Source organism: Galeopterus variegatus, unplaced genomic scaffold (assembly GCF_000696425.1).
Source record: "Galeopterus variegatus unplaced genomic scaffold, G_variegatus-3.0.2 Scaffold1089, whole genome shotgun sequence".
Classification (NCBI taxonomy): Eukaryota; Metazoa; Chordata; class Mammalia; order Dermoptera; family Cynocephalidae; genus Galeopterus; species Galeopterus variegatus.
Window position 1 is genome coordinate 279,139 of NW_007727200.1, and position 25,354 is coordinate 304,492.

At 41.9% G+C, this 25,354-nt stretch overlaps 1 protein-coding gene across 1 annotated transcript in view; it reads right to left on the reverse strand.

Moving 5' to 3' along the window:
* Positions 1-24,135, reverse strand: part of KIAA0355 (KIAA0355 ortholog) — a 45,911-nt gene extending 21,776 nt beyond the window's left edge. Inside the window, exons 1-6 of the mRNA XM_008574705.1 lie at positions 22,907-24,135; positions 5,776-5,985; positions 2,301-2,441; positions 1,993-2,088; positions 1,734-1,895; positions 388-546 (exon numbers count right to left, since the gene is read on the reverse strand). Of these exons, the coding sequence (XP_008572927.1) occupies positions 388-546; positions 1,734-1,895; positions 1,993-2,088; positions 2,301-2,441; positions 5,776-5,985; positions 22,907-23,401 (1,263 nt within the window). The 5' untranslated portion in view covers positions 23,402-24,135. The remainder of the gene's footprint in view (positions 1-387; positions 547-1,733; positions 1,896-1,992; positions 2,089-2,300; positions 2,442-5,775; positions 5,986-22,906) is intronic.
* Between the last annotated feature and the right edge of the window lie 1,219 nt (positions 24,136-25,354).

Genomic DNA, 25,354 nt, shown 5'->3' on the forward strand with positions numbered 1-25,354 from the left:
GCTCACTCGGGAGAGTGCGGTGCTGGTAACACCAAGACCACGGGTTCGGATCCCATATAGGGATGGTCGGTTCACTCACTGGCTGAGTGTGGTGCTGACAACACCAAGACAAGGGTTAAGATCCCCTTACCGGTCATCTTTTAATTTTATTTATCTATTTATTTTATTTTTATTTATTTTTTTTAAAAGATGACCGGTAAGGGTATATCTTAGCCCTTGACTTGGTGTTGTCAGCACCACGCTCTCCCAAGTGAGCGAACCGGCCATCCCTATAGGGGATCCGAACCCGTGGCCTTGTTGTTATCAGCACCGCATTCTGCCGAGTGAGCCACGGGCTGGCCCCCAGTCATCTTTTTAAAAATAAATAAATAAATAAAAATAACTCACCAGGCCAGCTTGGCCAAACAGTAGTTGCACAGCAGTCTTGCAGGCACCCCGCCACGTGGATGGGCAAACCTGGTTCAGTACTTCAGTCACAGGAAAATCATCCCTGGGTGTGATTCCATTATAGCAGCCTGCTTCCTTGATCAGCTGTAACATCGTATGCTACAGATTGATAAGAAGAGAGTTAACACTTCATGACATGCAAGGTTCCAAAATGTGTAGTAATGCATTTACACAATCTTCAAGAGAAAAACATTTTAAGTACACCCAAATCATGTCATTTGAGTTTCTTAAGTAATAATTAACGTGTCACCCTCAGAGATTTTCTCAATCCTGTAGAGTGAACAGCTAGATATAGATACACACGTTAGTATACATATGTGATTTCTATACTAGCACAAACTACAGTACTATTTAACAATATACTAATGCAAATTGATTGAGAAATTTTGAAATTCTGAATCCCTAATAAGGAAACAAAATCATCTGGTAAAAGTAAATACCAATGAAAACCTTAACTTTATTTTGGATAAAATAAAGTTTCATCAATGTATGTGCTCAGGTATGCATGCTCTGGAAAAAGACTGCATAAGCTCAAATTCCAGCTCTACTACTTTCTTTCTTTTTTTTTTTTTCTTTTTGTCTTTTTTCGTGACCGGTAATGGGATCGCAACCCTCGGTGTCGCGCCCGTACCGCGACCGGCAACGGGATCGCAACCCTCGGTGTCGCGCCCACACCGCGCTCAACCAGTGAGCGGACCGGTCTCTATATGGGATCCGAACCCTCGGCAGGAGCGCCGCTGCGCTCCCAAGCACCGCATTCTACCGAGTGCGCCACTGGGCCGGCCCAGCTCTACTACTTTCTATCTGTGTGATCTTGGGCCTCAGTTGACCTACCTGTCAAATGGGGAAGAGGGCAGTATCCACCTCATAGGTGAGCACTGAGTGAGACAATGCATGTAAAGCATCTGGTACAATGCCTGGCACACATGAAGCTCCCCAAAATGATTGCTATTACTGCAATATTATGACAAGACTTCCCCTTTTACTTCATTCATAAGAGTCCACTGAGAAACACTAATCATAAACAATAGTTTATAGTGTACTTTCAAACGCTTTATATGAAACAGTTGAATAAAACTATAAATAAAAACTTTCTTGGGAAATGTCTCCTTAAAAAATTCACCACAGGTCAGCTTTTAGATGCCAGTTTACTAAGGAAGGTCAGCGTCTCTTTCTTTGACCTCTGTTTTGTTTTTTAATCCACGTTCTTCAAAAGCTCTTAAGTTTCCCTTAAGAATTCTATTTTCAAGTTCACGCTCAGGTGTTGCAACCCCATGTAAAGCTACCGTCTTAAGTTTCAGATTGTCCGCGGCCGACTCGTTAAAGGAGACACCCTTCAGGAAGTGTGATCCTATCTGCACAGGGACGGTGGGAAGCTCACACTGCATGGGCTGCGGGGGTGTCTGCCTCCGCCCCGTCTGCTGGGCTTCCGCCTCGCTGCAGCAGCCCTGGAATAGGTTTGGATGGGAGAGGACAGGTGATCCACAGCTTATGTGCATAAACAGTTCCTACAGCTCCCAAAAGCTACCAGAAAGAAAAGTGTACCTGCAAACTTGCTTCAATTGCCTTTGGATTCAGGTGGAAGCCAGCTTTCATTGCATATTCACAGTGACCTAAGCTTTCCAGGGCTATTTTATATGCCTGCAAATTAATTATTTTCAAGAATCAAGATTACATAGCAGATTATAACATGACAAAGTCCAATGAAAATATAAATTTAAAATTTCTATAGTTATTAAAGACTTAAGGCCAATTACTATTTTATTACCCATTATAATTGGTTCAATATCACAACTTTAATTCCCTCTCTCATTTCTATTCCTTGGATATCAGTATGCCAGTTCTAAACTTACTTGCAAAGCACTGTCAATTTTTATGTTCAGTTCTTTTAGCTGGTGCTCAGGAATTGCTGCACTTTGCGAACAAAAGAGCTGTTGAACTTCAATTCCTGCCAGGCGGCCATCACAGCCTCTCTCTCTTAGTCTAGATGTTGCCTGCAACATAAATAGTGATTGCTAGGAAAAAGAGAATGCTATAGCTACTAGCAAATTTAAGGCAACAACAAACGACAAAAGCCCCACAACTAAAATAAAGCAAGAAACTATCTAAGCATTGGATTTAAACCAGAGGTTCTGGATTCTTTGTATTAAGAAGTGAGCAGCCCGAAAGTTTGAAAGCCTAAATTAGCCATCTTGAAAGCAAACCCAATATACTATCTTATTTTAGGAAACCTAGAAAAAAGACTTACCGGGCCGGCCCGGTGGCGCACTGGATAGTGCGCCGCTTGGGAAGCGCGGCGGCGCGCCCGCCCAAGGGTTCGGAACCCACATACAGACCGGTTCCCGCTCACTGGCTGAGCGAGGCGCGGGAGCAACACCGAGGGGTGCGATCCCGTTGCCGGCCCCCGGGCCGGCCCGGGGGCCGGCAACGGGATCGCACCCCTCGGTGTTGCTCCCGCGCCTCGCTCAGCCAGTGAGCGGGAACCGGTCTGTATGTGGGATCCGACCCCTGGGGCGGGAGCGCCGCCGCGCATCCCAAGCGGCGCACTATCCAGTGCGCCACCGGGCCGGCCCGGTAAGTCTTTTTTCTTTTTTTTTTGTTTTTCAATTATTTAAAAAACAAAAACAGGGTGGTGAAGTTTTTTTCTTTTTTTTTTGTTTTTCAATTATTTAAAAAACAAAAACAGGGTGGTGAAGTTTTTTTCTTTTTTTTTTGTTTTTCAATTATTTAAAAAACAAAAACAGGGTGGTGAAGTTTTTTTCTTTTTTTTTTTTTTAAAAAATTTAAAAAAAAAAAAAAAAAAAAAAAAAAGAAAAAAGACTTACCTACCTGTTTTTGTTTTTTAGATATATGTATAAATAAAACATATATATAACACACTTTTTAAAAACACACCCTGCTTTAAAAAGACAGATAACCTAGAATATTGGCACTTAGAGTTTCCAGAATAAAAAAAGAAAGAACATACATAATTGGGTGTTTCCATATATTGAAGTAAAAAGCTACACCAATACAGAACAGGAAAAAACATACATTGGAACACTAATGGAAAAACAGAGCTTTTGAAATCTGCACAGAAAGACTAAATACTTATTATTAAGTCATTACATATTTATAAAGAATACATAAGAAAGGCAGAAAACCAAGAAGAAATAATCTGTGTCATGGTATAATGAAATGCAAATATACTGGACTAGAATACAGAAAAATATATACAGGTTGAGCATCCCAAATCCAAAAGTCTGAAATCCAAAGTGCTCCAAAATCTGAAACTTTTTGAGTGCCATGTTCCAAAACAAATAAGCAAACAGGACAAAGAAAATGAATGGAAATTCAAAAGAAACTACAAAAATGCAGCAGAACAGTATAAAATTGAAAAAGTAAGAAAATTAGGGCTGGCCAAGTTAACAGTTCGTTAGAGTGCAGTATTGATAACACCAAAGTCAAGGGTTTGGATCCTCACACCAGCCAGCCACCAAAAAAAAAAAAAGAAAAGAAAAATTAGAGACTGTACAATCTTAAAATGTGAAAAATCATATTTAAAAAATGTGATTAAAGGAGATTTCTAAAACTTAAAATACCAATTTAATTACATAATGATTCAAACTAGACATTACATAACAAATCAATATACTATTCTTTAACTATAAATTATGTTTACGCTATAAAATGGAGCAGTAAGTTTAAGTCTCAACTTGGAAGGTTTATTTTTTCTTTCTTTTACTGGAAACAAAAGAGTATTCGTGCCTACAAGAAATGTGCTGTCACTGATTACAGGAGAAGCCTCCCAAAGAAAGACTTTTTAAGAGCTATTTTTGTTTGGCTTATATTTAAGTTTAAATTCTTCTGGTTGTGGAAAATAAATAGAGAATGTCATACAGAATGACTAAAGAAGGAATCCCATTCTAGGCTGGAATGCCCCATGGAAGAGGCTCAGTGAGTACCTGTGGCCCACCATTATGGCAGATCCCCTCAGTCAAGAGGTTGTATGGAAAAGCAGAAGTCACCACAAAAGGAGAATCTTCACTAATGAGCATGTCCATTCCCCCATCCCTGATCACCATGCCATACCATCCCACACTAATGCTATCAATGCTATCTCTACCCACTAGTGGAACCAACCCTTTGGTCTGGCTCTTGCTGATGGCTGGATTTTGTAAATATATCTGCTGTGCTGGAAAACAGCCAATCTTTCAAAAGATGAAAGACTTAATGAAGTCCATTAAAGCAATACTGGAGAAGTGCTCAAATCCCATGCAAGGCAAATGACAAATGAGGATCTGGGCAGAGTTAGACCAGTTAAGAATCTTAAAGAATTTAAAAAGCTACAAGGATGCCAAGCACTTCTTTTTTTTTTTTTCCTTTTTGTCTTTTTTCGTGACCGGCAACGGGATCGCAAACCTCGGTGTCGCGCCCACACCGCGCTCAACCAGTGAGCGGACCAGTCTCCATATGGGATCCGAACCCTCGGCAGGAGCGCTGCCGAGCTCTCAAGCGCCGCACTCTACCGAGTGCGCCACCGGGCCGGCCCCCAAGCACTTCTAAAGAGAATGATCTGGCCATAAAAAACAAAGTTTCCTGTGTTCACTGAGCTTTCACTGTGGTGTGGTTGTGGCTTTGGGGCCTGCCATTCCATCTGTCTGCCAGACACTCTTGCTTGCCTACCTAGCTGCCTGGCGACCACTTACCCTCCCCGGCCAGCTCCATCCTGTCTTCCCAGACTTAGGACTAGCCTTTTCTCTCTGGTCCCTCTTTCTAGAAGCTTTCCTCACCACTCCCATTCAGAGACAAGGTCCTTCCTCTGGGCTCTCACACATCCCCTTCACAGCCTCCTTAAACCTGTTTTTGTAAGTCCTTTTTCCCAGTAGGCTATGAGTAGAGGCTGTCATCCCAGTGCCTGGAGCATGATTGCCACAAAGTGGGCATTCACAAAGACATGCACTCTTATTTTTTTTTTTTGTCTTTTTCCGTGTCCGGCAACGGTTTGCAACCCGCAGTGTTGCCCCCGTACCGGACCGGGACCGGCAACGGGATCGCAACCCTCGGTGTTGCCCCCGCGCCTCGCTCAGCCAGTGAGCGGGAACCGGTCTGTATGTGGGATCCGAACCCTCGACAGGAGCGCCGCCGCGCTTCCCAAGCCGTGCACTAGCGCAGTGCGCCACCGGGCCGGCCCAAGACATGCACTCTTAATGAATGAACAAGCTCATACTAACAGTTTAAAACTCACATTTCTAAACGAAATGGCTCTTTTGAGAACCCAGAGGCAAAGGTCCTCTGGAGCCTCTCTTATTTGAACCCAGGGCACCAATTCCCCAAAGTCAGGGTTACCTCAGCAGCCCCCCGCCACGATCGTACAGCTTCCTCCAGTTCGGGTGTGTGGCCTATGCCAGATAGGCCACCGCCATTGCTGTTATTCTTCTTTTCTGGCACAATGACCTCAGCAAAGCAAGAGTGAGCCACTGGCTGGACCTTCTGTAAAGCATGTGTCAAAAACTGGAAATGCACTTGCACAACTGTCAAGAAACATCGCCCCAACACCTGTGAAAACAAGAAAACAAGAAGGATTTTTAGGTTGCAGGTTGCTGCTGGATTAGTGTAATAAATTCTCAACTATCAACTTTTGAGTAGAAGGCAATAATTTACTGGAAATCTGAATTCATACAATGTTAAAAAAGTTACCAGGCTTTTGAAGGATATGCCTTTGGTCTAATGTTTGGACCTAGGTGCCTGATGCTTAGAAGTCAAAATATTTCAATCAAATAGGCATGGCCCTGGATTCAAATGGGTCTTCCAACTTCCCACTAAGTCTTTCCCCCACTCTTGTTCTCCACTCCCCTCATCTGAAGTCTGGCTCACACCAACTCTGGTTGTCTTTGAGCTCCAGCTGAACCAGAGCAATCCACAATTCTAATTATGTCCATATAGTATTCAGAAGGCAAAGTAAAAACCACATGATTAAAAATCTGAAAGGTCAGTTAGTATCAAAAGATACTAGTTATTTTAGTAACAGTGGTAACATAGTCTTCCAGTCTTACGAAACAAAGCTGACAGCCCAGTCTTCTAGGAGTCAACAAAACATATTGGACAATTCCATTCATCATTACAGTAGAAACCCCACTAACACAACATATATTAGTAGTTGGTTGGTTAATAGGCCAAGTAGGAAATTCATTTTTAGAAATATTATGTACATAATACTGTATTAATATGTAATTATAGTAATATACATACTAAAAATACTGTGCACCAAAAACACTTGAAGATACCAATGTGCATTTATTAGGCAACCTTCTGGTCGTTTTGTTTTTTTGTGGCTAGCCGGTATAGGGATCCAAACCCCGGACCTTGGTGTTATAAGGCTATGCTCTAACCAACTGAGCTAACCAGCCAACCCAACCTGGTGACCTTCTGGCATTGGCTAAAGAAATTCTCTGACATTGTTTGTTACTCCTTGTTTTCTTTCTTGAATTAACTGTAGCTACAATGTGCTCTCTATGATTTCCTATTTCTTTTTCTCTTATGTACAACAAGAATTTACCACTTTCAAAGCAACTTGAGCAAAGACCTTCCAGGTTACTGACCTTTTTTTCTAATCTCTTATAGTTATTTTGCCCACACCAAATTTGACAATATCAGCAAAAATCTTTAGCAATGCTTTTATCATGTTCCATAATATTAAATTTTTTGTGGAAAATATTTTATACTTAATTGGCTTACATAGTAGATTACTTACAAAAAATTACTTTATTGAGTTTGCAATTCATCTGACTAGTAGGAGCAAACCTGAGAGGGCCCACTGGTTACCAGCCCTCAGTGCACTGCCTTGGGGAGGTCGTGAAGGTGAGGAACTGTTTCCACTGCCTTTTACAAGGAATTAAAATCTATTGCAGTGCCCATGCTACAGCCCAGTCCTGTCCCTTGGCAGCCCAAAATAAGACTTGACCTTGGATCTCTCACCTGCCAGCACACAAGTCAGATGCTGCCCTTTACCACATACCCTCTCCAACCCCAATGGTCAGAGCTCTGTTTCCTAGAGAAAGAAGGGCAGGACAGCTCCCATGGTAACACTTATTCTCTCTAAATTTCTTCTCCTGTGGAAATCACCAGGACCAAACTAAACAAAAAAGCAAACAAAACCTCACACAAATCTCACGCCATAGCTCCCTCCCTCTGTAGTGAACAACAAGAATCACAGGCTGAACCCTCATCCAAATCTCCCTCCCTCTGTAGTGAACAACAAGAATCACAGGCTGAACCCTCATCCAAATCTCCTGGGTTTCCACTCACACCTCCCTCAAAGCACTTCCCCATCACCGATCTGTGATAGTTTGAGCAGGGTGAGGGGCACAGAGGTAGCAGACACAGGAATCCTGTTAGAGCCATGTGACATGAATAAACAGCATTTATTTAGTACTACACATAACAGCCTATTTATTTATTTTTGTTTTGTTTTGGGCAGCTGACTGGTAATTAACAGCCAATTTTAACTGAGCACCCTACATCTACTTGATCTATGCTAAAGATTTTTTTTTTTTTCCTTTTTTTGTCTTTTTTCGTGACCGGCAACGGATCGCAACCCTCAGTGTCGCGCCCGTACCGGACCGGGACCGGCAATGGGATCGCAACCCTCGGTGTTGCGCCTGCACCTCGCTCAGCCAGTGAGCGGCCGGTCTCACAGGGAGGAGGAGTGGAGTGGGCTCCTCAGAAACACAAACTCTTCCTCCCCCCCCCTCCTCAGCATCTTGGCAGGCTATGGGAAAGGGGGAGGAGAAGAGGAAAGTGAAAATGCCACACACCATGTGTTCTGGCATCACATTCTCACAGCTTCTGATGGATACAGCTGAGTCATCCATTCTTCCAACAAATATGTGAATGCCTAATATGTACAAAGTACAAAAAGTGTGAGGATACTACAAGAAAGAATGAGCAAATCCCTGCCCTCATGAGGGTTACAATCTAATGGGTGGAGGGGAGGAACAGAGGCCAAACAAAGCAATAAATAGATATACAAAGTCAGATGCTGTTAGAGAATGAATACCAGGGTGATAAGGAAAAGGCTCTCTGAGGAAATGACCAAGGGAAAAGAAAGAGTTACTACTCCCCCTTGTAAAAGAAAAATTCTAACAAATGGTTCAGAAGGCCTGAGGTAGAGTCCCCAAGTCCAGAATAGGACACTATTTAGACAATCCTGGTCTGGGTCACACACCCACCCCTATGGTAGGATAGAGGCTAGGGAGGATCCTCTTGTTGTAGAGTGGTATGGTAGAATGGTGGAAGGGGGAGAATGCTGCTATAGGAATAAGTGGGGAAGAGATGATGGACAGTTTTAAAAGGTGTTGTCAGAATGCTATCTCCACCATTTATTATACATTTGACCTTGCATGAGTCATTTCATCAAAGATTCTTCCCTATAAATAAGGAACGATGAGAACAAAAGCTCAGCTATTGTGCATCTCCCTCCTCCTACCCATGATGCATGAAGCATCAACCTAAATTATGACTGTGAGAAAATACTTGTGTTGTAAGCAATTCATTAAAACCAACCAAACCAGTGGTTACCCTGGACCTTGGAAACAGGTGTTTCACTGAATATTTGCTCTAAAAGTTCACCTAGAGTAACAAATAAACACCATCTTCTCTTGAGAGAGGGCAGAGCTCAACCTCCAGGCTGCCTTTTATCTCATCTTAGTCCAGCTCCCTTCCTGTAACAGACTCCACCAGGAATGGGCCAGTATTTGGGGGTCTTTCTGACATAATTTGGAAGAGTGTGACCCCAGGGTAGTGGACAGCTATTTTATCCTTCACATGGAGAAAGTCTCCTAGACTGTGGGGTTCAGTAAGGTTGCCGAACAGATGTGGTAAGCTGGGGAATGGATGAGTGAAGTGGTCAAAGACAGACATTTAAGTTAAAATGTCAAAGAAGCTCTTATCAACAGCTACCATTTACTGAGTGTTTAACCTATACCAAGCACTTTACATGCAGTGAAGCAACCTTGTGGGGTGTGAGCAATTCACTCATTTTACAAATGACAACACTGAGGCTTAGAGAAATAAAGAAACTTGCTCAATGTCAAGCAGGTTAGTAAGTGGGGATCTAATGCTGGGTCTGTTTGATTCCAAAAGCTGTGTTCCTAACTACCAGGCAGCTCTATATCCCTATGGCAAGACACTAAGGGTTGCGATCCGTTGCCGGTCACGAAAAAAGACAAAAAGGAGGAAAAAAAAAAAAAAAAGAGTGCTGTGTTCATGGATATCACCAGAATACCTTTTCTTTTTGTTGATTTTCATATTTTATTCAGACTGTAAAACAGATTTAAATTTAAGGTTATCCTATTTTAAGCACCAAAAGGCCACGCCTTCTATACCACCATAGTTGTTGAGGATCAACCTACATGTTAACTCCACCTTTCAAATATTTTAAAATTTAGAATATTTCAAAATTTAGTTTTAGTTATTCTTCTTTTAGGCTAAAGGGCTGATTTAGCTCTTAATACTAGCATGTGGTTGGAATTATGGAGTGTCAAGTCTACCCCATCTCTCAAAACACCTTGTGATTTTCACATCAATACAAGTAATTTCTCACTATGTTCTTTTTTCTGCTCATCTTCACTCAACAGTTCATCTTTCTCATATTTTTGCAGAGTGAAGAACAAGTAAAACAGTCATATATATACTTCTTTTTTTTTTTTAAGATGACTGGTAAGGGGATCTTAACCCTTGACTTGGTGTTGTCAGCACCACGTTCTCCCAAGTGAGTTAACCAGCCATCCCTATATAGGATCCGAACCCGTGGCCTTGGTGTTATCAGCACCACACTCTCCCAAGTGAGCCATGGGCTGGCCCCTATATACTTATTTCTAATTAGCTTACAAGTCTAGAGTGAGTGAAATAAAGTTGATCCAGACTGGCTGCTTTTATTAGAAATTCCAAAGCCATTCAATCATTTCTTTCTCTTCAATACTTACTTATACCTTAAGCATTACATTTTGTTCCAATTCTCCTCCTTGCTCTTAATGAGGTCTCTTTTGTTCTCATGATAATTCCAGAGTCATTACATAATAACCTAACCAACAGACCAGAATGTGACACAAAGACCTAAATGTGTCTCCAGAGAAATAGAGAATACAGAAGACCATGCCTGGACTACGGAAAATGCTTACGAAGATTATATTACAGTATAAAAATGTGAAAACCAAGCTTACTGAATCTAACAAGTAAAAAACTAACAAACAACAAAAACTTCTTTGTAGTCAGCATTAAGCCAGAACAGAGAGAAGCTGTTTTGCTGTGTATAGGAGAAAGGACTAGGGAAGGAAGAAAGCTAGCACTTGCCCAAGAGTGGTGGAAGAATGCTGATAATTCAGACAAGATTACCTTCTGCCCCCTGGACATGCTGCTTTACTACTGGTGAAAATAACAGCAGAGACAGTTTCTGAGCTCCTATGTCAGGGGCTAAGCACTATGGTGCACAAAATCTTTTATATCAGTAATATATATATTCACCATAAATAAATTGGGGAGAAAAAAGATCAGCTGAATAAACAAATAGTACTAAATATTCCTAAATAGATACAACCACTGATTATACGTTTCCAAATACAGCCCATATTTGTACCTATAGATGTTTTCTGCAAAAACCAAATGATTCTGTATGTTGTTTTATAGCTTGCTTTCTCAAATAAAATGTATGAGGGCCAACCAGTTAGTTCAGCTGGTTAGAGCACAGCCTTGTAATACCAAGGTCAAGGGTTCGGATCCCCATACTGGCCAGCCTCCCCCCAAAATAAAAAAATTATAAAATGTATAAAATATTTATTACCATGCCAACACACATAGGAAATTTTATATTTCAGCTACATTGCTATAAATCTTAACTAATGAGAATAATTATAAAATATTATCCTGGGAAAAAGTGAAAGGCCACTCACGGTAACTAAGTCCACATTAATTAAGGTAGACAAAGGACTGTTCTTGAGTAATTTTTCCCATTCAAAATGCAACTTTTCTCCATAAACAAACAAACTTACATTTGGGTTTATATATAGCAGAGATAAAAATATATTTAAGTCACCCAGACATGATATGGCCTAGGAGCCCATTAGAGTTCAGGAAATTATTTTTGTTACTTCCATCAAGAATACTAAAGTACCTCAATTGATAAGCTGATTATAAAGACAAACAGGGAATTCACAAGTGGACACTGGTCTCCATGAACATTATCCTCATTATGACACATCACTTAGGAGGGAGACCTCTGTGTGCCAGGTGACTTCGTACCAGATGTCTCATGTTACCTCAGTGAAACAGGGATCACTACCCCCATCTGTCAGGGACACTCCCAGCCAGTTTTATCCATATGGGGTTCCAACTGGTGATAACTGTGGAAAGTCTTGGGATGAGGAGGGGAGGCCTCACCTCCTCTCAGCAGCAGGAGATGGTGGGCCTCTCCCTCCTCCTCAAAACACTTGCTTTCCTTGGCGTCCAGGGCATTGCACTTGCTTCATTTTCTTCCTCACTCTGCAGCTGCTCCTGTTTCAGATTCCTTGGCTGCTTCCTGACCTCTAAATGCTGGAGTGCCCCAGGGCTCACTCATTCTCTAGGTACACTCACGTCCTTGATGACCGCATCCAGTTTTCTAGCTTTAAATACTATCTACTGACTGATGGTCCCCAAGTTCTGGACCTCAGCCCTGAATTCCAGATTTGTATGTCCAACTATCTACTCAAAATCACCCAATGGATGTCTAATAGGTATCACAGAGTTATTATTCTAGCATTCTTTCTCCCCAGTGATCCCCGACTCGGTGAATAGCACTACTAGTGGGTGTCCCATGTGCACATGACATAAACCTTGGAGTCATCTTTGACTCTCTCTCCCTCTCAGACACACACAAACACTAGCCACAGTGCTACATTCAAAATACAACTGCTGGGCCGGCCCGGTGGCGCACTGCTACAGTGCGCCGCTTGGGAAGCGCGGTGGCGCTCCCACCGAGGGTTCGGATCCCACATACAGACCGGTTCCCGCTCACTGGCTGAGCGAGGCGAGGGAGCAACACCGAGGGCTGCGATCCCGTTGCCGGTCCCGGTCCGGTACGGGGGCGACACTGAGGGTTGCGATCCGTTGCCGGACACAGAAAAAGACAAAAAAAAAAAAATACAACTGCTGGGGCTGGCCAGTTAGTTCACTTGGTTAGAGCATGGTACTGATTACACGAAGGTCAAGGGTTTGGATCCCCTTACCAGCCAGCTGCCAAATAAATAAATAAACAAATAATACAACTGCTGAAATATTAATCAGCCTTAAAAAGGAAGGAAATTCTGCACATATACAACAAGGATGAGCCTTAAAGACATTATGCTAAATGAAATAAAGCAGTCACAAAAGGACAAATATTCTATGATTCCATTTATATGAGGTTCCTAGAACAAATTCATAAAGACAGAAAGTAGAATGGTAGTTGCCAAGGACTGGGGGAAAGGGGAACCAGGACTTACGTTTAACGGTTGCAGAATTTCAGTTTGGGAAAATGAAAAAGTGCTGGAGATGGATAATGGTGATGATTGCATACAATTTCAATGTACTTAAAGCTACTGAACTGTACACTTAAAAATGGTTAAAATGGCAAATTATATGTTTTATATATATATTTATATGTACATATATTTATATATGTACACATATCTTTTACCACAATAGAAAAAATATAACTGCTTCTGTAACCATGGCTTTCAGTTGAAATTTACTGTTTAAATTGCTCATTTTTTCAGGAAAATTTCATAACTAACCTCTCATTCTGCTTCTTTATATCTGCCTTTTAAGATAACGCTCTCGGCACAGAAGTTGTGTGCGTAAGGCTGTTTTTCAGGATAGCTGGAGTTAGCTTGGCCCAATACAAACGGGGCTAGGCTGGTTGAGCCCACAGACCTCTCTAAAGAGCCTGAGCAAATGTCTGAAGATACTGCCATTTTCTGAACCTGCAGAATCATGCAGACAGGTTGCACCTGTGCAGATCCTTGCCCCACCCCTGGCCACTTCCCCATAAAAATACTCTCTCTCTAGTACGCAAGGCAGATCTGAGATACAAAATCTCATATGGCTATCTTGTAAATAAACCTTTTTTTCCCTACTATAAAGGCACGTGCTTCAGTGATTGGCTTTCCACGGGACGCAGGCAAACAAACTCCATTTGGTTAGGTAACACTTCTAGTCACCCCCACTGCTACCATTCCATTCCAAGCTACTATCATCTCTTGCTTGGATTACTATAACAGCCTCTTAATTGGTCTTCCTGCTTCCACTCAATTAGGATTAAGTTTATCTACACATAACAAACAAAACAAAACAAAAAACCATACAGTGACTTAAATAAGAGTGATGTTTATTTTTTTCTAAGGTAAAACAAATTCAGGGGCAGGACAAAGCTAAAACGGTCATTTAGGTTAGATTTCCCAATGTCACTGTTACAAACAATGCTGCAGTAAACATCTTTGTACATGTCTCCTGCACATCTACACATGTTCATTGGTCATTTCCCAGAAGTGGAATGTTTTGGGAATAGAGACTCCAGGGCATCACGAGGAACTCAGTTCCCATTTTTCTGCTCTGCATCCTAACACAAGGCTTCCACTCTTAACTTACTTCATAGGTCTAAGTGGCTAAATGAATTTCAGTCACTCTGCCTGCATTCCAGACAGTAAAAAACTAAGAAAGGAGGAGGGAGCATCCCTTTCCCTATAAGACTACCCAATAGTCTCATCCAATAACAGTACTTTAGTTACATCTTCATGGATTGGATATTATTCAAGTGACCACTCCAAGTTATAAGAGAGACTAGGAAGTATAATTCTTATTCCAGGCACAATAAGCCTAAAAAAACAAAACCAGAGTTTGTTACTAAGAAAGAATGGGAGATTGGACATAGGAGGCAACTAGCAGCATCTTCTCACTCTTACCAGGGTCTATAAGGCTCTCTGCTCTGCCCTCCTCCAATGTTCTTCCAGGTTAAGTAGGAGGTTCTGGTATGAGGGTGGGTCCTGTCAGTGAGCCGGGTGGGGGAGGAGGAACAGCCGAAAGTTGCACCAGAATCAACAGTCAGGCTTGAGGCTATTTTCCATCTGCATCACCACACTCATCACACTTAGTGCCACTCTCTATTTATTTATCTGTCTCCCCTACCAGGCCTGGAGCACTTTTTATTGTCCTCCTCATCTTTGCCGTGCTTGCAGCCAGCTCATCTGTATTTTATCTAGAATGAATGGTACAGCTGGGTGAAGGAGGAAAGCAGGCCAGTGGCTGGGACCTACTCAAAAGGGGTCCTACAGTGAGCAAGGTTCACAGAGGTTCCTCCAGATCAGGTTATTTCTACTTTCCCGGCTCTGGACATTTCACCATTAGCTGGAAGGGCAGAAAACATGGTCTCATGGAGGGATGGATCCTGCTAACAAGCCTCTCTGCATGTGGACTGCATGGCCTGAGGCAGCAGAGAGGTACCAGACACAGAGGACACACAACCCTTGCATATGCTGGTCCCAGAAGGATTTAAGGCAAATGCCACCCAACACTCAGATTAAGAGGCTGGCTGCCAGAACAGGCTATTATTCAATCCTGTGAAATCTCCCAAGCTGACCAGCAACCCTAAAAATTAATTCAGGAAAGCTAGTTCTACCTAAAATTATATTCCATGAATTCTATTTGTTTCCTTCTAATTTGCTCACCAAACCTAAATTTTCCCATACATTCACTCGGGCCTTTTTAGCAACTCTGAATTTTCATATATATTCTCCTAAAAGAAAGCAACACTGCCATTCAATCACTAGTCACCAAAATTAGGAACTCATCATTCTTTCCTTAGCTCCCACCTGTTGTTGAGGTCCTGCCTTCAGAGGTGTCTTTTCTCTGCTCCCCTTTTCTCTCTTGGTTCACTTTTATTTTCATTTTTCTGAAGAGCACCTGCTTTTCTCTTCATTCCTATACATTGGGTTTTCTAACTACTCAATAATACCCCCCTCTCAGTTAGAAGACCACTTCACAAGCACAAATCTCTCCATGAAATGGAATTATTTATTGGGTACTCCGATACCTTACTCCTATCATGCATTCATAAGTTTCTCGCTCCCTTTTTTCAAACTTGAAAAATGTCCAAACACATATAAAAGCAGAGCATAACAAGCTCCACATACTCATCAAAAAGCTTCGATCCTACCAACATTTTGCCATGCTTTTTCCATCTATCCTCACCCCTCTTCCCCTTTTTTTTTTGAAGCAAATCCCAACCAACCAAGACCTAGTACATGTTCAAACTTCCCAAATTATCTTTAAAAATGTCTTTTTACATATGGCTTGAATCTCAATGCCAAAAAAGGTAATTTTATTTGGTTGTTATATCTCTTACCTCTCTTTTAGCCTAGAATAGTCACTTCTCCCTAATTCTTTTTCATGCTAATTTGTTGATCAATCAGGTCAATTGACTATAGAATACGCCACATTCTTAAGTTGTCTGATTGCTTTGTGTTGCATAGCTTGTTCCATTAGACCCCATATTTCCTGTAGACTGGAAATTTGCTCTAGAAGCTTGACTAGACTATTTCAGAGTTTTGTTTTTTGAGGGGGAAAGGGAAGGACGTACAAGAATATATTACAGGGGTGCTGTGTGGTTCTTACTGAATCACATCAGAAGACATGATCACCTGTTTGTCTCAATTTCAGTGATGCTGAGACTGATCAGTGGGATTTGGGTGGGGAACGACTGATCCCTCCTTTACACAGTTCCCCAGCAACCTTTCACCAAATGGTTTTATCCTCCATTGTGGACCACTGAGTCACTAAATTGATCATGGTCTACAAAATGGTGATTTTTCTAATTGTATCATCCTCCTCACAGAAGAATGCTAGGATTCTTCCATATACAAGTTTCCCTTCTCCATTAGAGCTATTTGGTTACCCTGAAGAATAAATAGTCTATATTGGAAAAGCAGGGAATTTACTTAATTCCCTACTTTTCTTCTTCTAATTAGCAATTTTGGGTATAATGTGTTGGTTGCAAATGTGTGTCTCAACAAATCAAAGTAAAAGGGTCCAGTCTCTCCACAGTAGCAGATGCCCTCTGGCCCTAGTGACTTCCACCCACATAGAATGGGCTGGGCAGACAGTAAATCTTGCTTGTTGTTCACAATGCAGGTTTACAGAAACACCCAAATTCCAACTGCTTAATTAATTATAGCTTTTTCTAAAGGCCAAAGTTTGAAGACAATTTGGATAAGAGCAGATTCACTTCAGTAAAAATTTAAGTCAAAAAGAGTGACTACAAATTAGCAACTCTGAAAACTGAATTCATAAGAAGTTTTTTATGAACTAAACATCAGTTGCTGATTAATAGCAGCAATTTGGATTTTCATTTGGCACATATAATTAGGAAATATTTATTCCATAATGTCTTTTTTTTTTTTTTCTTTTTGTCTCTTTTCGTGGCCAGCAACGGATTGCAACCCTCAGTGTCGCGCCCGTACCTGACCGGGACCGGCAACGGGATCGCAACCCTCGGTGTTGCTCCCGCACCTCGCTCAGCCAGTGAGCGGGAACCGGTCTGTATGTGGGATCCGAACCCTCGGCGGGAGTGCCGCCACGCTCCCAAGCAGCACACTGTAGCAGTGCGCCACCGGGCCGGCCCATTCCATAATGTCATATGGAAGATCTTCTAGTCAAAACGAGAAAAAAGTAACAATGAATTTTACCTTTAGGCCAAAAAAAAAAAAGGAACAATATGCACATTTAACTCTATTATTAATGAAAAAAACAATTTTTTTTTTTTTTCTTTTGGGCAACTGGCCTCTACAGGGATCTGAACCCTTGACCTTGATGTTATAACACCATGCTGTAACCAACTGAGCGAACTGGCCAGCCCTGAAACAATATTAACAACATGTCCAAGATCACATATGCAGTCTCTCATTCTCCCAACACCAACTGGGTATCCAACAATTCAATTCAGTTCAGGCAACAACTACCCAGAGTCAGTGCCTCAGAGGTTAAGGGCTCAGACTTACAAGACTGCCCCCACTTCAGATGCCAGTTGCAAATGGGATGTCCCTGCTACCCACACTTCTGCCTCAGCCCACTACAAATCTGCGGATTCTCACAACCCTCCCCCGATTCAATAATTTAACTCACAGAAGTCAGGAAAACACTTTACTTATGTTTACCAGCTTATTATAAAGGATACAACTCAGGAACAGCCAAATGGATACACAGGGCAAGGTATGGAGGGGAGGGGTAACAGAGCTTCCATGCCCTGTTGGAGCAGGAGCGACACCTTCCCCCTGCACATCAATGCATTCACCAATAGGGAAGCTTCAAAAATCACATTTTGAAACCAGCTTCTAATATTTTCCATTATTGTTGTTCTACAGTATTTCTGGCATATTATCCATCCAAAATAAATGTTAAAATACCTGAATTAAGGACCTTAAGAGTCAGCCAGTGCTCACAAATAAATTATGGGTAATCACATAGGTTACAAAAGAAATTTGTCAGTGCATCAACCTGAAAGCCAAGGTTCAATTATGTAAAGACGGATTTCATGTCTGCTTGCCCATTCATAAGATGGTGATACTTGGAAAGCCAATAAAAATGCTGGAAGACGTAACCTGAAAGATATTACTCCTGGGAGCTCTACAGCTGCCCTGGGCTTCTGGACTGCCTATGCAGGGAACCTGCCCAGGGGACCCAGCCCTTCCAACACTCTGGACCCAATGTGAAACCAGGCCCCTAGAGCTGTCAAGGTATAAAAAAAGCAAGGGGAGAAGTGGCATTGCTACTCACTGTACAGGGACAGCAGAGCCCATCCTGCTGCCCTCCCTTCTCCTCCCCTTCAGAGGTTGACCTCACCCTGCCTCCTATCTGGCTACCCCAAGAGTAAAAACCAAAGTGGTCCCTCTTTATCTTTCTGACCCCATCCCTACTATTCTCCCTTTCATTTACTCTATTTCAGCCACAGTAGGTTCCTCACTGTTCTTTAAACACTCCAGGTTGACTCCTGCCTCAGACACTTTGTACTAACCTGGAATCCTCTTTTCCCAGTTATCAACAGGGTTGACTCTCTCATCTCCTTCAGGTCTTTACTCAAATGTCACCTTCTCAGTAATGCCTTTCCTAACCATCTTATCTAAAACTGCAACCCTTTTTTAGCTTCATGAAGGAGGGGATTTCTGTATTGTTCACTGCTGTATCTCCTGTGCCTGGAACAGCACACGGTATGCAATAAATTTTTGTGGAATGAATGCATGAATCACAAGTCAATTCAATTATTTCATTTACATATATTTGCACTGAACAAGTAATTTTATTTAAGACAAGTGATAAATGTTTGTAAAAAGAGGTAAAGATTTGTGACTTTCTCATAAGTAGAAACCCAAGTTACAGGGTCACCTATACTTACTTAATATGAACTACATGCTTCAATTGCAAATGATCCTTAGTTAGGATAAGAGATTTCTAGGACAAATTAAACTGAGGTAGATAAAAATCAAAGAGAAATTAGCTAACTCAATTCAGCCAGCCTGGCATTTTATAGGAACATTGGAATTAATATAATCACAGAAACCACCGGTGGAGATACTTCTGACTCAAAAAGAAAAGACAGACACAGCAGGTCCCATGCAGTCCACCTCTAAAAAATGTTTGGGTAGGATGTCAAAACTTTGTACAAAGAACCAATTCAATATGAAAAATCGTATTTTTCCTGAAGTTACATTTTTGGCTGGACTGACAGTTCGAGACTTATGCAAAGCAATTCCCATGAAGCACCCGTTTAGGATATATTTCTCATTTTAAACAAAATCTTAGTTCATATTCAAAGTAAACTAGAAATTTTCTACAAATCCAGAGGGAGAAAAATCCTACCTAAACTGTCAATTGGCTTGTCCGACAGTTCCCTGCTACTGTAAGTGTATTCAATAGACATCCTCCCCCTCCACTTCCATCTCCATGCCCCATTCTAGGTGCAAGGCAAGTAGAACAATGACTACTGGTAGAAGAGGTCCTCTGAGGCTTTTATGCTGAAAAAGTCCTGGCAGTTCTGACATCAGGCAGGTAATACTGCTGCTACCTTAGAATACCCAAGAGAAAAGATAACATAAAGGGGAAAGGAAGGCACCTACCTCAGGAACCAGGGTAAGAACAGAGCAGGAGCAAATGTTCTGGGAGTGGCAACTGTTTCCACCCTAAAAGTGTTCCCGTTAGAGGAATAATTTGCTGCGTACTTCTCTCTGATGTTGGTTTTGTACATAATTGTCCTCTGCACTTCAGAGAAGGGCTACTAGCACCTCTCAAGCCATGTTGGAAAAATTAATAATGATGATGATGATGACAACTAACAGGGGTACAGTGCTTCACACACACTAATCACTTCTGATCTTCACAAGAACTCTGGAAGGTGAGTGGTAATTCCATTTTACAGATGGGCAAACTGAGGCTCAGAGATGTTAAAAGATTAGCTCAAGACCATACAGGTAATAAGTAGTAGAGTCACATTCTAAACACAGATCTTCTGATTCAGTGCCCCATAACTCACTTTCCAGGCTGATGTACCGGACAAACAATGTCACAGGCATCAGTCAACTAGTGAAACACCACAGACATAACTCATATCTCTAACAGCAAGACTGTGAGGGTGAACCACCCAGGGTAAGAAGTAAAGTCACCAATGAGGTCAGTTTGGATAGGACTCATGGTCTGGCCAGTTGCCTCAGTCAGAGTGCAGTGTTGATAACACAAAGGTCAAAGGTTCAGATCTCCTTACCGGCCAGCCACCAAAAAAAGTGGATTGGACTCATGCACACCCTGCCTGCCTCAAAGCAGCGTGGCAGAGAACAAAGACAGCAACTGTAGTTCCTGGACATATGAGGGTTTTTCAAAGAGTTCATGGAAAGATTCATATTATCATTTAATTCCATTTTTCCACGAACTTTTTGAATTATCTTCATAGGCATAAATATCTGTCAATCAATGAGTGTATCTCAAACCTGGCTGTAAGTCAGAATTACCTGGTGAGCATTACAAGGATGCACTGGCTACCTTCAGTGTGACAGGGAGGAGTTGTACTTACTCCTAGGTTTAAAGTGGCTAAGTATTTGAATACTCCTGAATTCAAGGCTTTTCTTACCCACAGTTCCGCACAGAGGTCTTGCCTAGCCAGTCAAGTTTAGCAATGTTAGGCAACAGACTCCTTTACCCAGAGATGAATGTTAAAGAGCCTCTCAGAGCTTTGCTTATAAAACCCTAAAAAAACCAACAGGAAAAAATTCAAATGCCTAGCCATTCCATCTGAGCTGATGAACATTCTGAGAAGAGACACTCTTATTGGCTTATGCCTAACTCTCCCGGCAGTACATAAATTCCAGAAACAACACATACTGCTCTGGGGAAAAAGTAAAATGTTAAGTCTGCAGGCCTACACTTGGGAATCACATTTTAGAATTCACTTATAAGTCAGCTGTTTGAAACTTAGAATAGACCAACAGATTCTAAAATTCACCATAGCATTTAGTTTTCGGACTAGCCTTAGAAAGCCTGTTTAGCCCGTTATATATAAAAAACATGGTAGTATTCCAACTATCTCAATCAGCATTTCGATGGGGAAAGCCAAGCCAAAATTCCAAACTACAGCAATAAGAAATATTTCTCTTTCTCAGCTCAAGTGGTCCATGTTAGTCTCAGGACGGCAGAAGGGACAAAATAGGTGCTGCTGTACCATGATAGCTTACTAAGTCCCTATTCCTTATGGTTGATGCACCTTTTCTAATTGTCATGACCTGGGGAACAAGGGCACTAGCCCTCCAGGGCTGGAGAGCAACGGCCACGCAGGTCTAGCTCTGTCTCTTCCATCACCTGGAGGCATGGACTGAAGAAGAGCTCAATAATGGTCAGGTTAAAATAAAAGCCTCTGGCCTTATTTTTCAAACCACTCTTTCTGAGTCCGGATCCCTGTACAGGCCAACCACCAAAACAAAACAAAGAAAAAACTGGGAATGGACTGGCCAGTTAGCTAACTCAGTTGGTTAGAGCATGGCTTTGTACTAGTCAGCCACCAAAAATAATTAATTAATTAATTTAAAAAGATTTTTTTTTCCTCAAACCACTCTTGCCTGAAATCCTAAATAAAACTAAAAGTGCTTATGTCATCATGAGGTGATAGCTGTAATAGTCTGGGTCTAATATTGTTCAACACTTTCTAAGAGAGGGCAAAGAGTTCCTAACTGCTTTGTTGCCACATCTCTGTCTAGCAGTGACCAGACAGGCACACTGTTGGCTGAACAATGTGTTTTTTTATTTAAAACCAACAAAAGTCAAAGCTATATATCCGTGCGTGCATAAATATGTATCTGTGCGTATACTGTCAGTAGTCTAGAATGGCACATACCAACCAGTTAACAGTCATCTCCTCTGGGGAAAGAAATCAGATGGGAGAGGAAAACAGAAGTTTTAAGTTTCATTGCTTGAATTTCTTTCGAGAAGTACAGGCATGCTTTACAGATATGTTTTTAAAATAAACGATGACAAGCCATTTTATAAACACTTTAAAATGATAGTTTCCTTTGATATAAAATATTATCATAGAAATAATCAGAAATTACAAGTATACTTGAATAGATTCAAAGTAGAATGACCCAAAGAGGTTATTACACATTTGCACCAGCAGGGGCAGCAAACTATAGCCCATGGGACAAATCCAGTCCATGGAATAGACAGTTTCACAAGGTAAAACTGGTTTTTACATTTTTAAAGGGTTGTAAAAAAACACAAAGAATATGTGACAGAGACCACATATGTCCCACGAAGCCTAAAATCTCCTATTTGCTCCCTATAGAAAAAAATCTGATGATCACTGATATACACCAATGATGCTATGTCTCTTGAAAAATAATTCTTAAGTTCCTCCTGGAAATACCTTCAAAATCACTTCTAGGGCCGGCCCGTGGCTCACTTGGGAGAGTATGGTGCTGATAACACCAAGGCCATAGGTTTGGATCCTATATAGGGGTGGCCGGTGCGCTCACTGGCTGAGCGCGGTGTGGGCGACACCACACCAAGGGTTGCGATCCCCTTACCGGTCATGAAAAAGACAAAAAAAAAAAATCACTTCTTTTTTTTTTTTAAAGATGACCGGTAAGGGGATCTTAACCCTTGACTTGGTGTTGTCAGCACCACGCTCACCCAGTTTGAAAATTTAAAGGACAAAAACATAAAATACAGACTGATTTGTTTAAAAATCTTTTAACGTACTTAATTTGAAATTAAAGTAATTTAGAATTTGGCAGACAAATTTTTTTTAGAAGGAGAGATTATTAACAGAAAGAGGGCAAACATCATTATTCAGTGATTTGGGAGAAACTAAGACAATATCCTCACTTACCTCTGGAATACATTTTCCTACCCAAGTATGACAAAGAAGATACTCTACCTCAATGTCCTGGACACTGAATTCCTTCTGATCTGTAAAGTTTGCAGCCCCAGCACTAAGTTCCATCAGCATCTTGGCAATCTCAGGCTTTATGGCCGAGGTCAGCCGACTAGCTGCTTCCATGACGTGCTCCTGCACATCTTTGAGCTGCATGGCTGCTTTTGAGTAGTGAGAGTTCCTGAACACAGTGCTGAAGAGATCTGTAAGGAAAGTACTGGCACGGCAAAAGACGTTGAGGGCATCCAGGTACTTGGAGATGCCCTGCTGGATGTCAGCGATGGGAGTGGAGTGGGACATGGCATGGTGGCAGCTGCCTGCAGCAGTCAGACTGCCCAGAGAAGCAGCAGTGGCCGTAGATGCCAGGGGAGCACTCAGTGCTCGGCCCAGCTCGGGCATTGGGTACTGCTGGTGCTGCTGCACTTTCTGCTTGGACCCGCCAAGCAGGAAGCGCCGCTTGTAGTCCATTTTACTGTCTTGGGCACTGCAGCAATACATGCGGGAGAGGGAACTGTCCCAGTGACCGTGAGCAAGTCAGGATTCTGTTTCTTTTTTTTCCAAAACTGTAGCTAGGTATAAAAATAGTGGAGTTCTGCAAGTCCAAGTTTTAAAAAAGGCATTTCCATGAGACAGGTAGCCATGTGATCCAACTTAGATGAGAAAAGGGCAAGAGGCTTATATAATTAATATTTTCAGTGTAGGCAGGACAACTGACAAAAAATAAAAGTGTGTCCAAAATGCTCTTTAAGAAGCGTTTAGCATTCTACGCTCTTAATAAAAAGATATGCTTGCTGAGAAAAAAAGTTTACTTATAATTGCTCTGCAAGAATATTTTGATACTTGTATTTACAACAGCAGAAAAATAACTTAACTTTTTAAATGTAATATAATGTATCTTCAATATACCAAAAAAGTTAGAACCCAAAAACCCACAAGCTGATCAACAGCAATTTAAAAAGCAGTACAGAATTATTCACACAAAGTCCTTAAGAAGGAAAATCAAACCTCTGAAGAATTTTGACAGAACCTGTCTGTCGAATCCATTTACCTGTAAAGCTTCTCCTCAATGCTAAAAATCTCTAAATTTCCTCTAACGTTTTCCGAAAACAAGTTTTCTTAAAAATGCCATTCGTTATTATAAGTCTTCTCCTTCTTTCCTTTTGTTTGCTGAGGTAGCAGTTTCCCTGTAACATTAATAAGAGGTGCTTCCAGACTGGGTTGGCCCTCAATTGTAAAGTCTGAAACAAGAATGCACAGATGTATTCGTAAGGCCTCTAAGTCATTTCCTGTAACGGGAAAAAAATAAGATAAAGTTAGGAAGGCTATTGGACAATGAGCAATCCTAGAATATTAACTCCTGCAATGCTATTATCCATATAGGTGGGTTACACGTGAATGAAATAAGACATTATATTATAACTTTACAGAAGTGGGTAGGATAGTGAGAGCTGTACTAAGAAATAATGACTGTTAGAAAATTCCTCACGTGTGGGCCGGCCCATGGCTCACTCGGGAGAGCGCGGTGCTGATAAGGCCATGGGTTTGGATCCCATATATGGATGGCTGGTTAGCTCAATGGGTGAGCGTGGTGCTGACAACACCAAGTCAAGGGTTAAGAGCCCCTTACCGGTCATCTTTGTAGAACAAAAAAAAAAGAAAAGAAAATTCCTCATGTCGTAGTACAAAAATAACACAACAGGGTCGGCCCGGTGGCGCACTGCTACAGTGTGCCGCTTGGGAAGCGTGGCGGCGCTCCCGCCGAGGGTTCGGATCCCACATACAGACCGGCCGCTCACTGGCTGAGCAAGGTGCGGGAGCAACACTGAGGGTTGCGATCCCGTTGCCGGTCCCGGTCCGGTACGGACGCGACACTGAGGGTTGCGATCCGTTGCCGGTCACGAAAAAAGACAAAAAAAATAAAATAAAATAACACAACAAATGGATTTTGATTCCACACCAACCACTCCAAAGCTGAGGCTAACAACTAACACATTGAATGGGGCCTGCATCGTGTTTGGCGTTTCCTTGTTTCCTCCTCAAAGAGCTCACAAATCTGCAAGAGGATCAAATGAGTACTCATTATGGTGAGGGCTTCTGACCAGTACAGCACTCACAAAACTTTAATGGGGATCAGTAAAGGGAGACATGACAGGTGGGGCTCACCAAGTGAAAGGACCATCACAGCAAAGGTCCTGAAGCAGGACAGCTCATGGTCTGTTCAGGATACCCAGCTGAGCTAAAGTGCAGGGTGCAGAAAGACAGAGCCCGGAGAGGTAAGTGGCTAGCAGGTGGTTTACAGACAGGCTTCTTCTAATCCTCATCTGGGTACCAATTTCCCTTTTGACTGTTCAGAGGGGAAGGCTGGCAGGGTATGCCAGTTTCCATACCCTGGAGTAGCTTCTGTAGAAGCCCTGGCTCTGGGTAGGTTCAAATAGCAATATCTGGATGTTG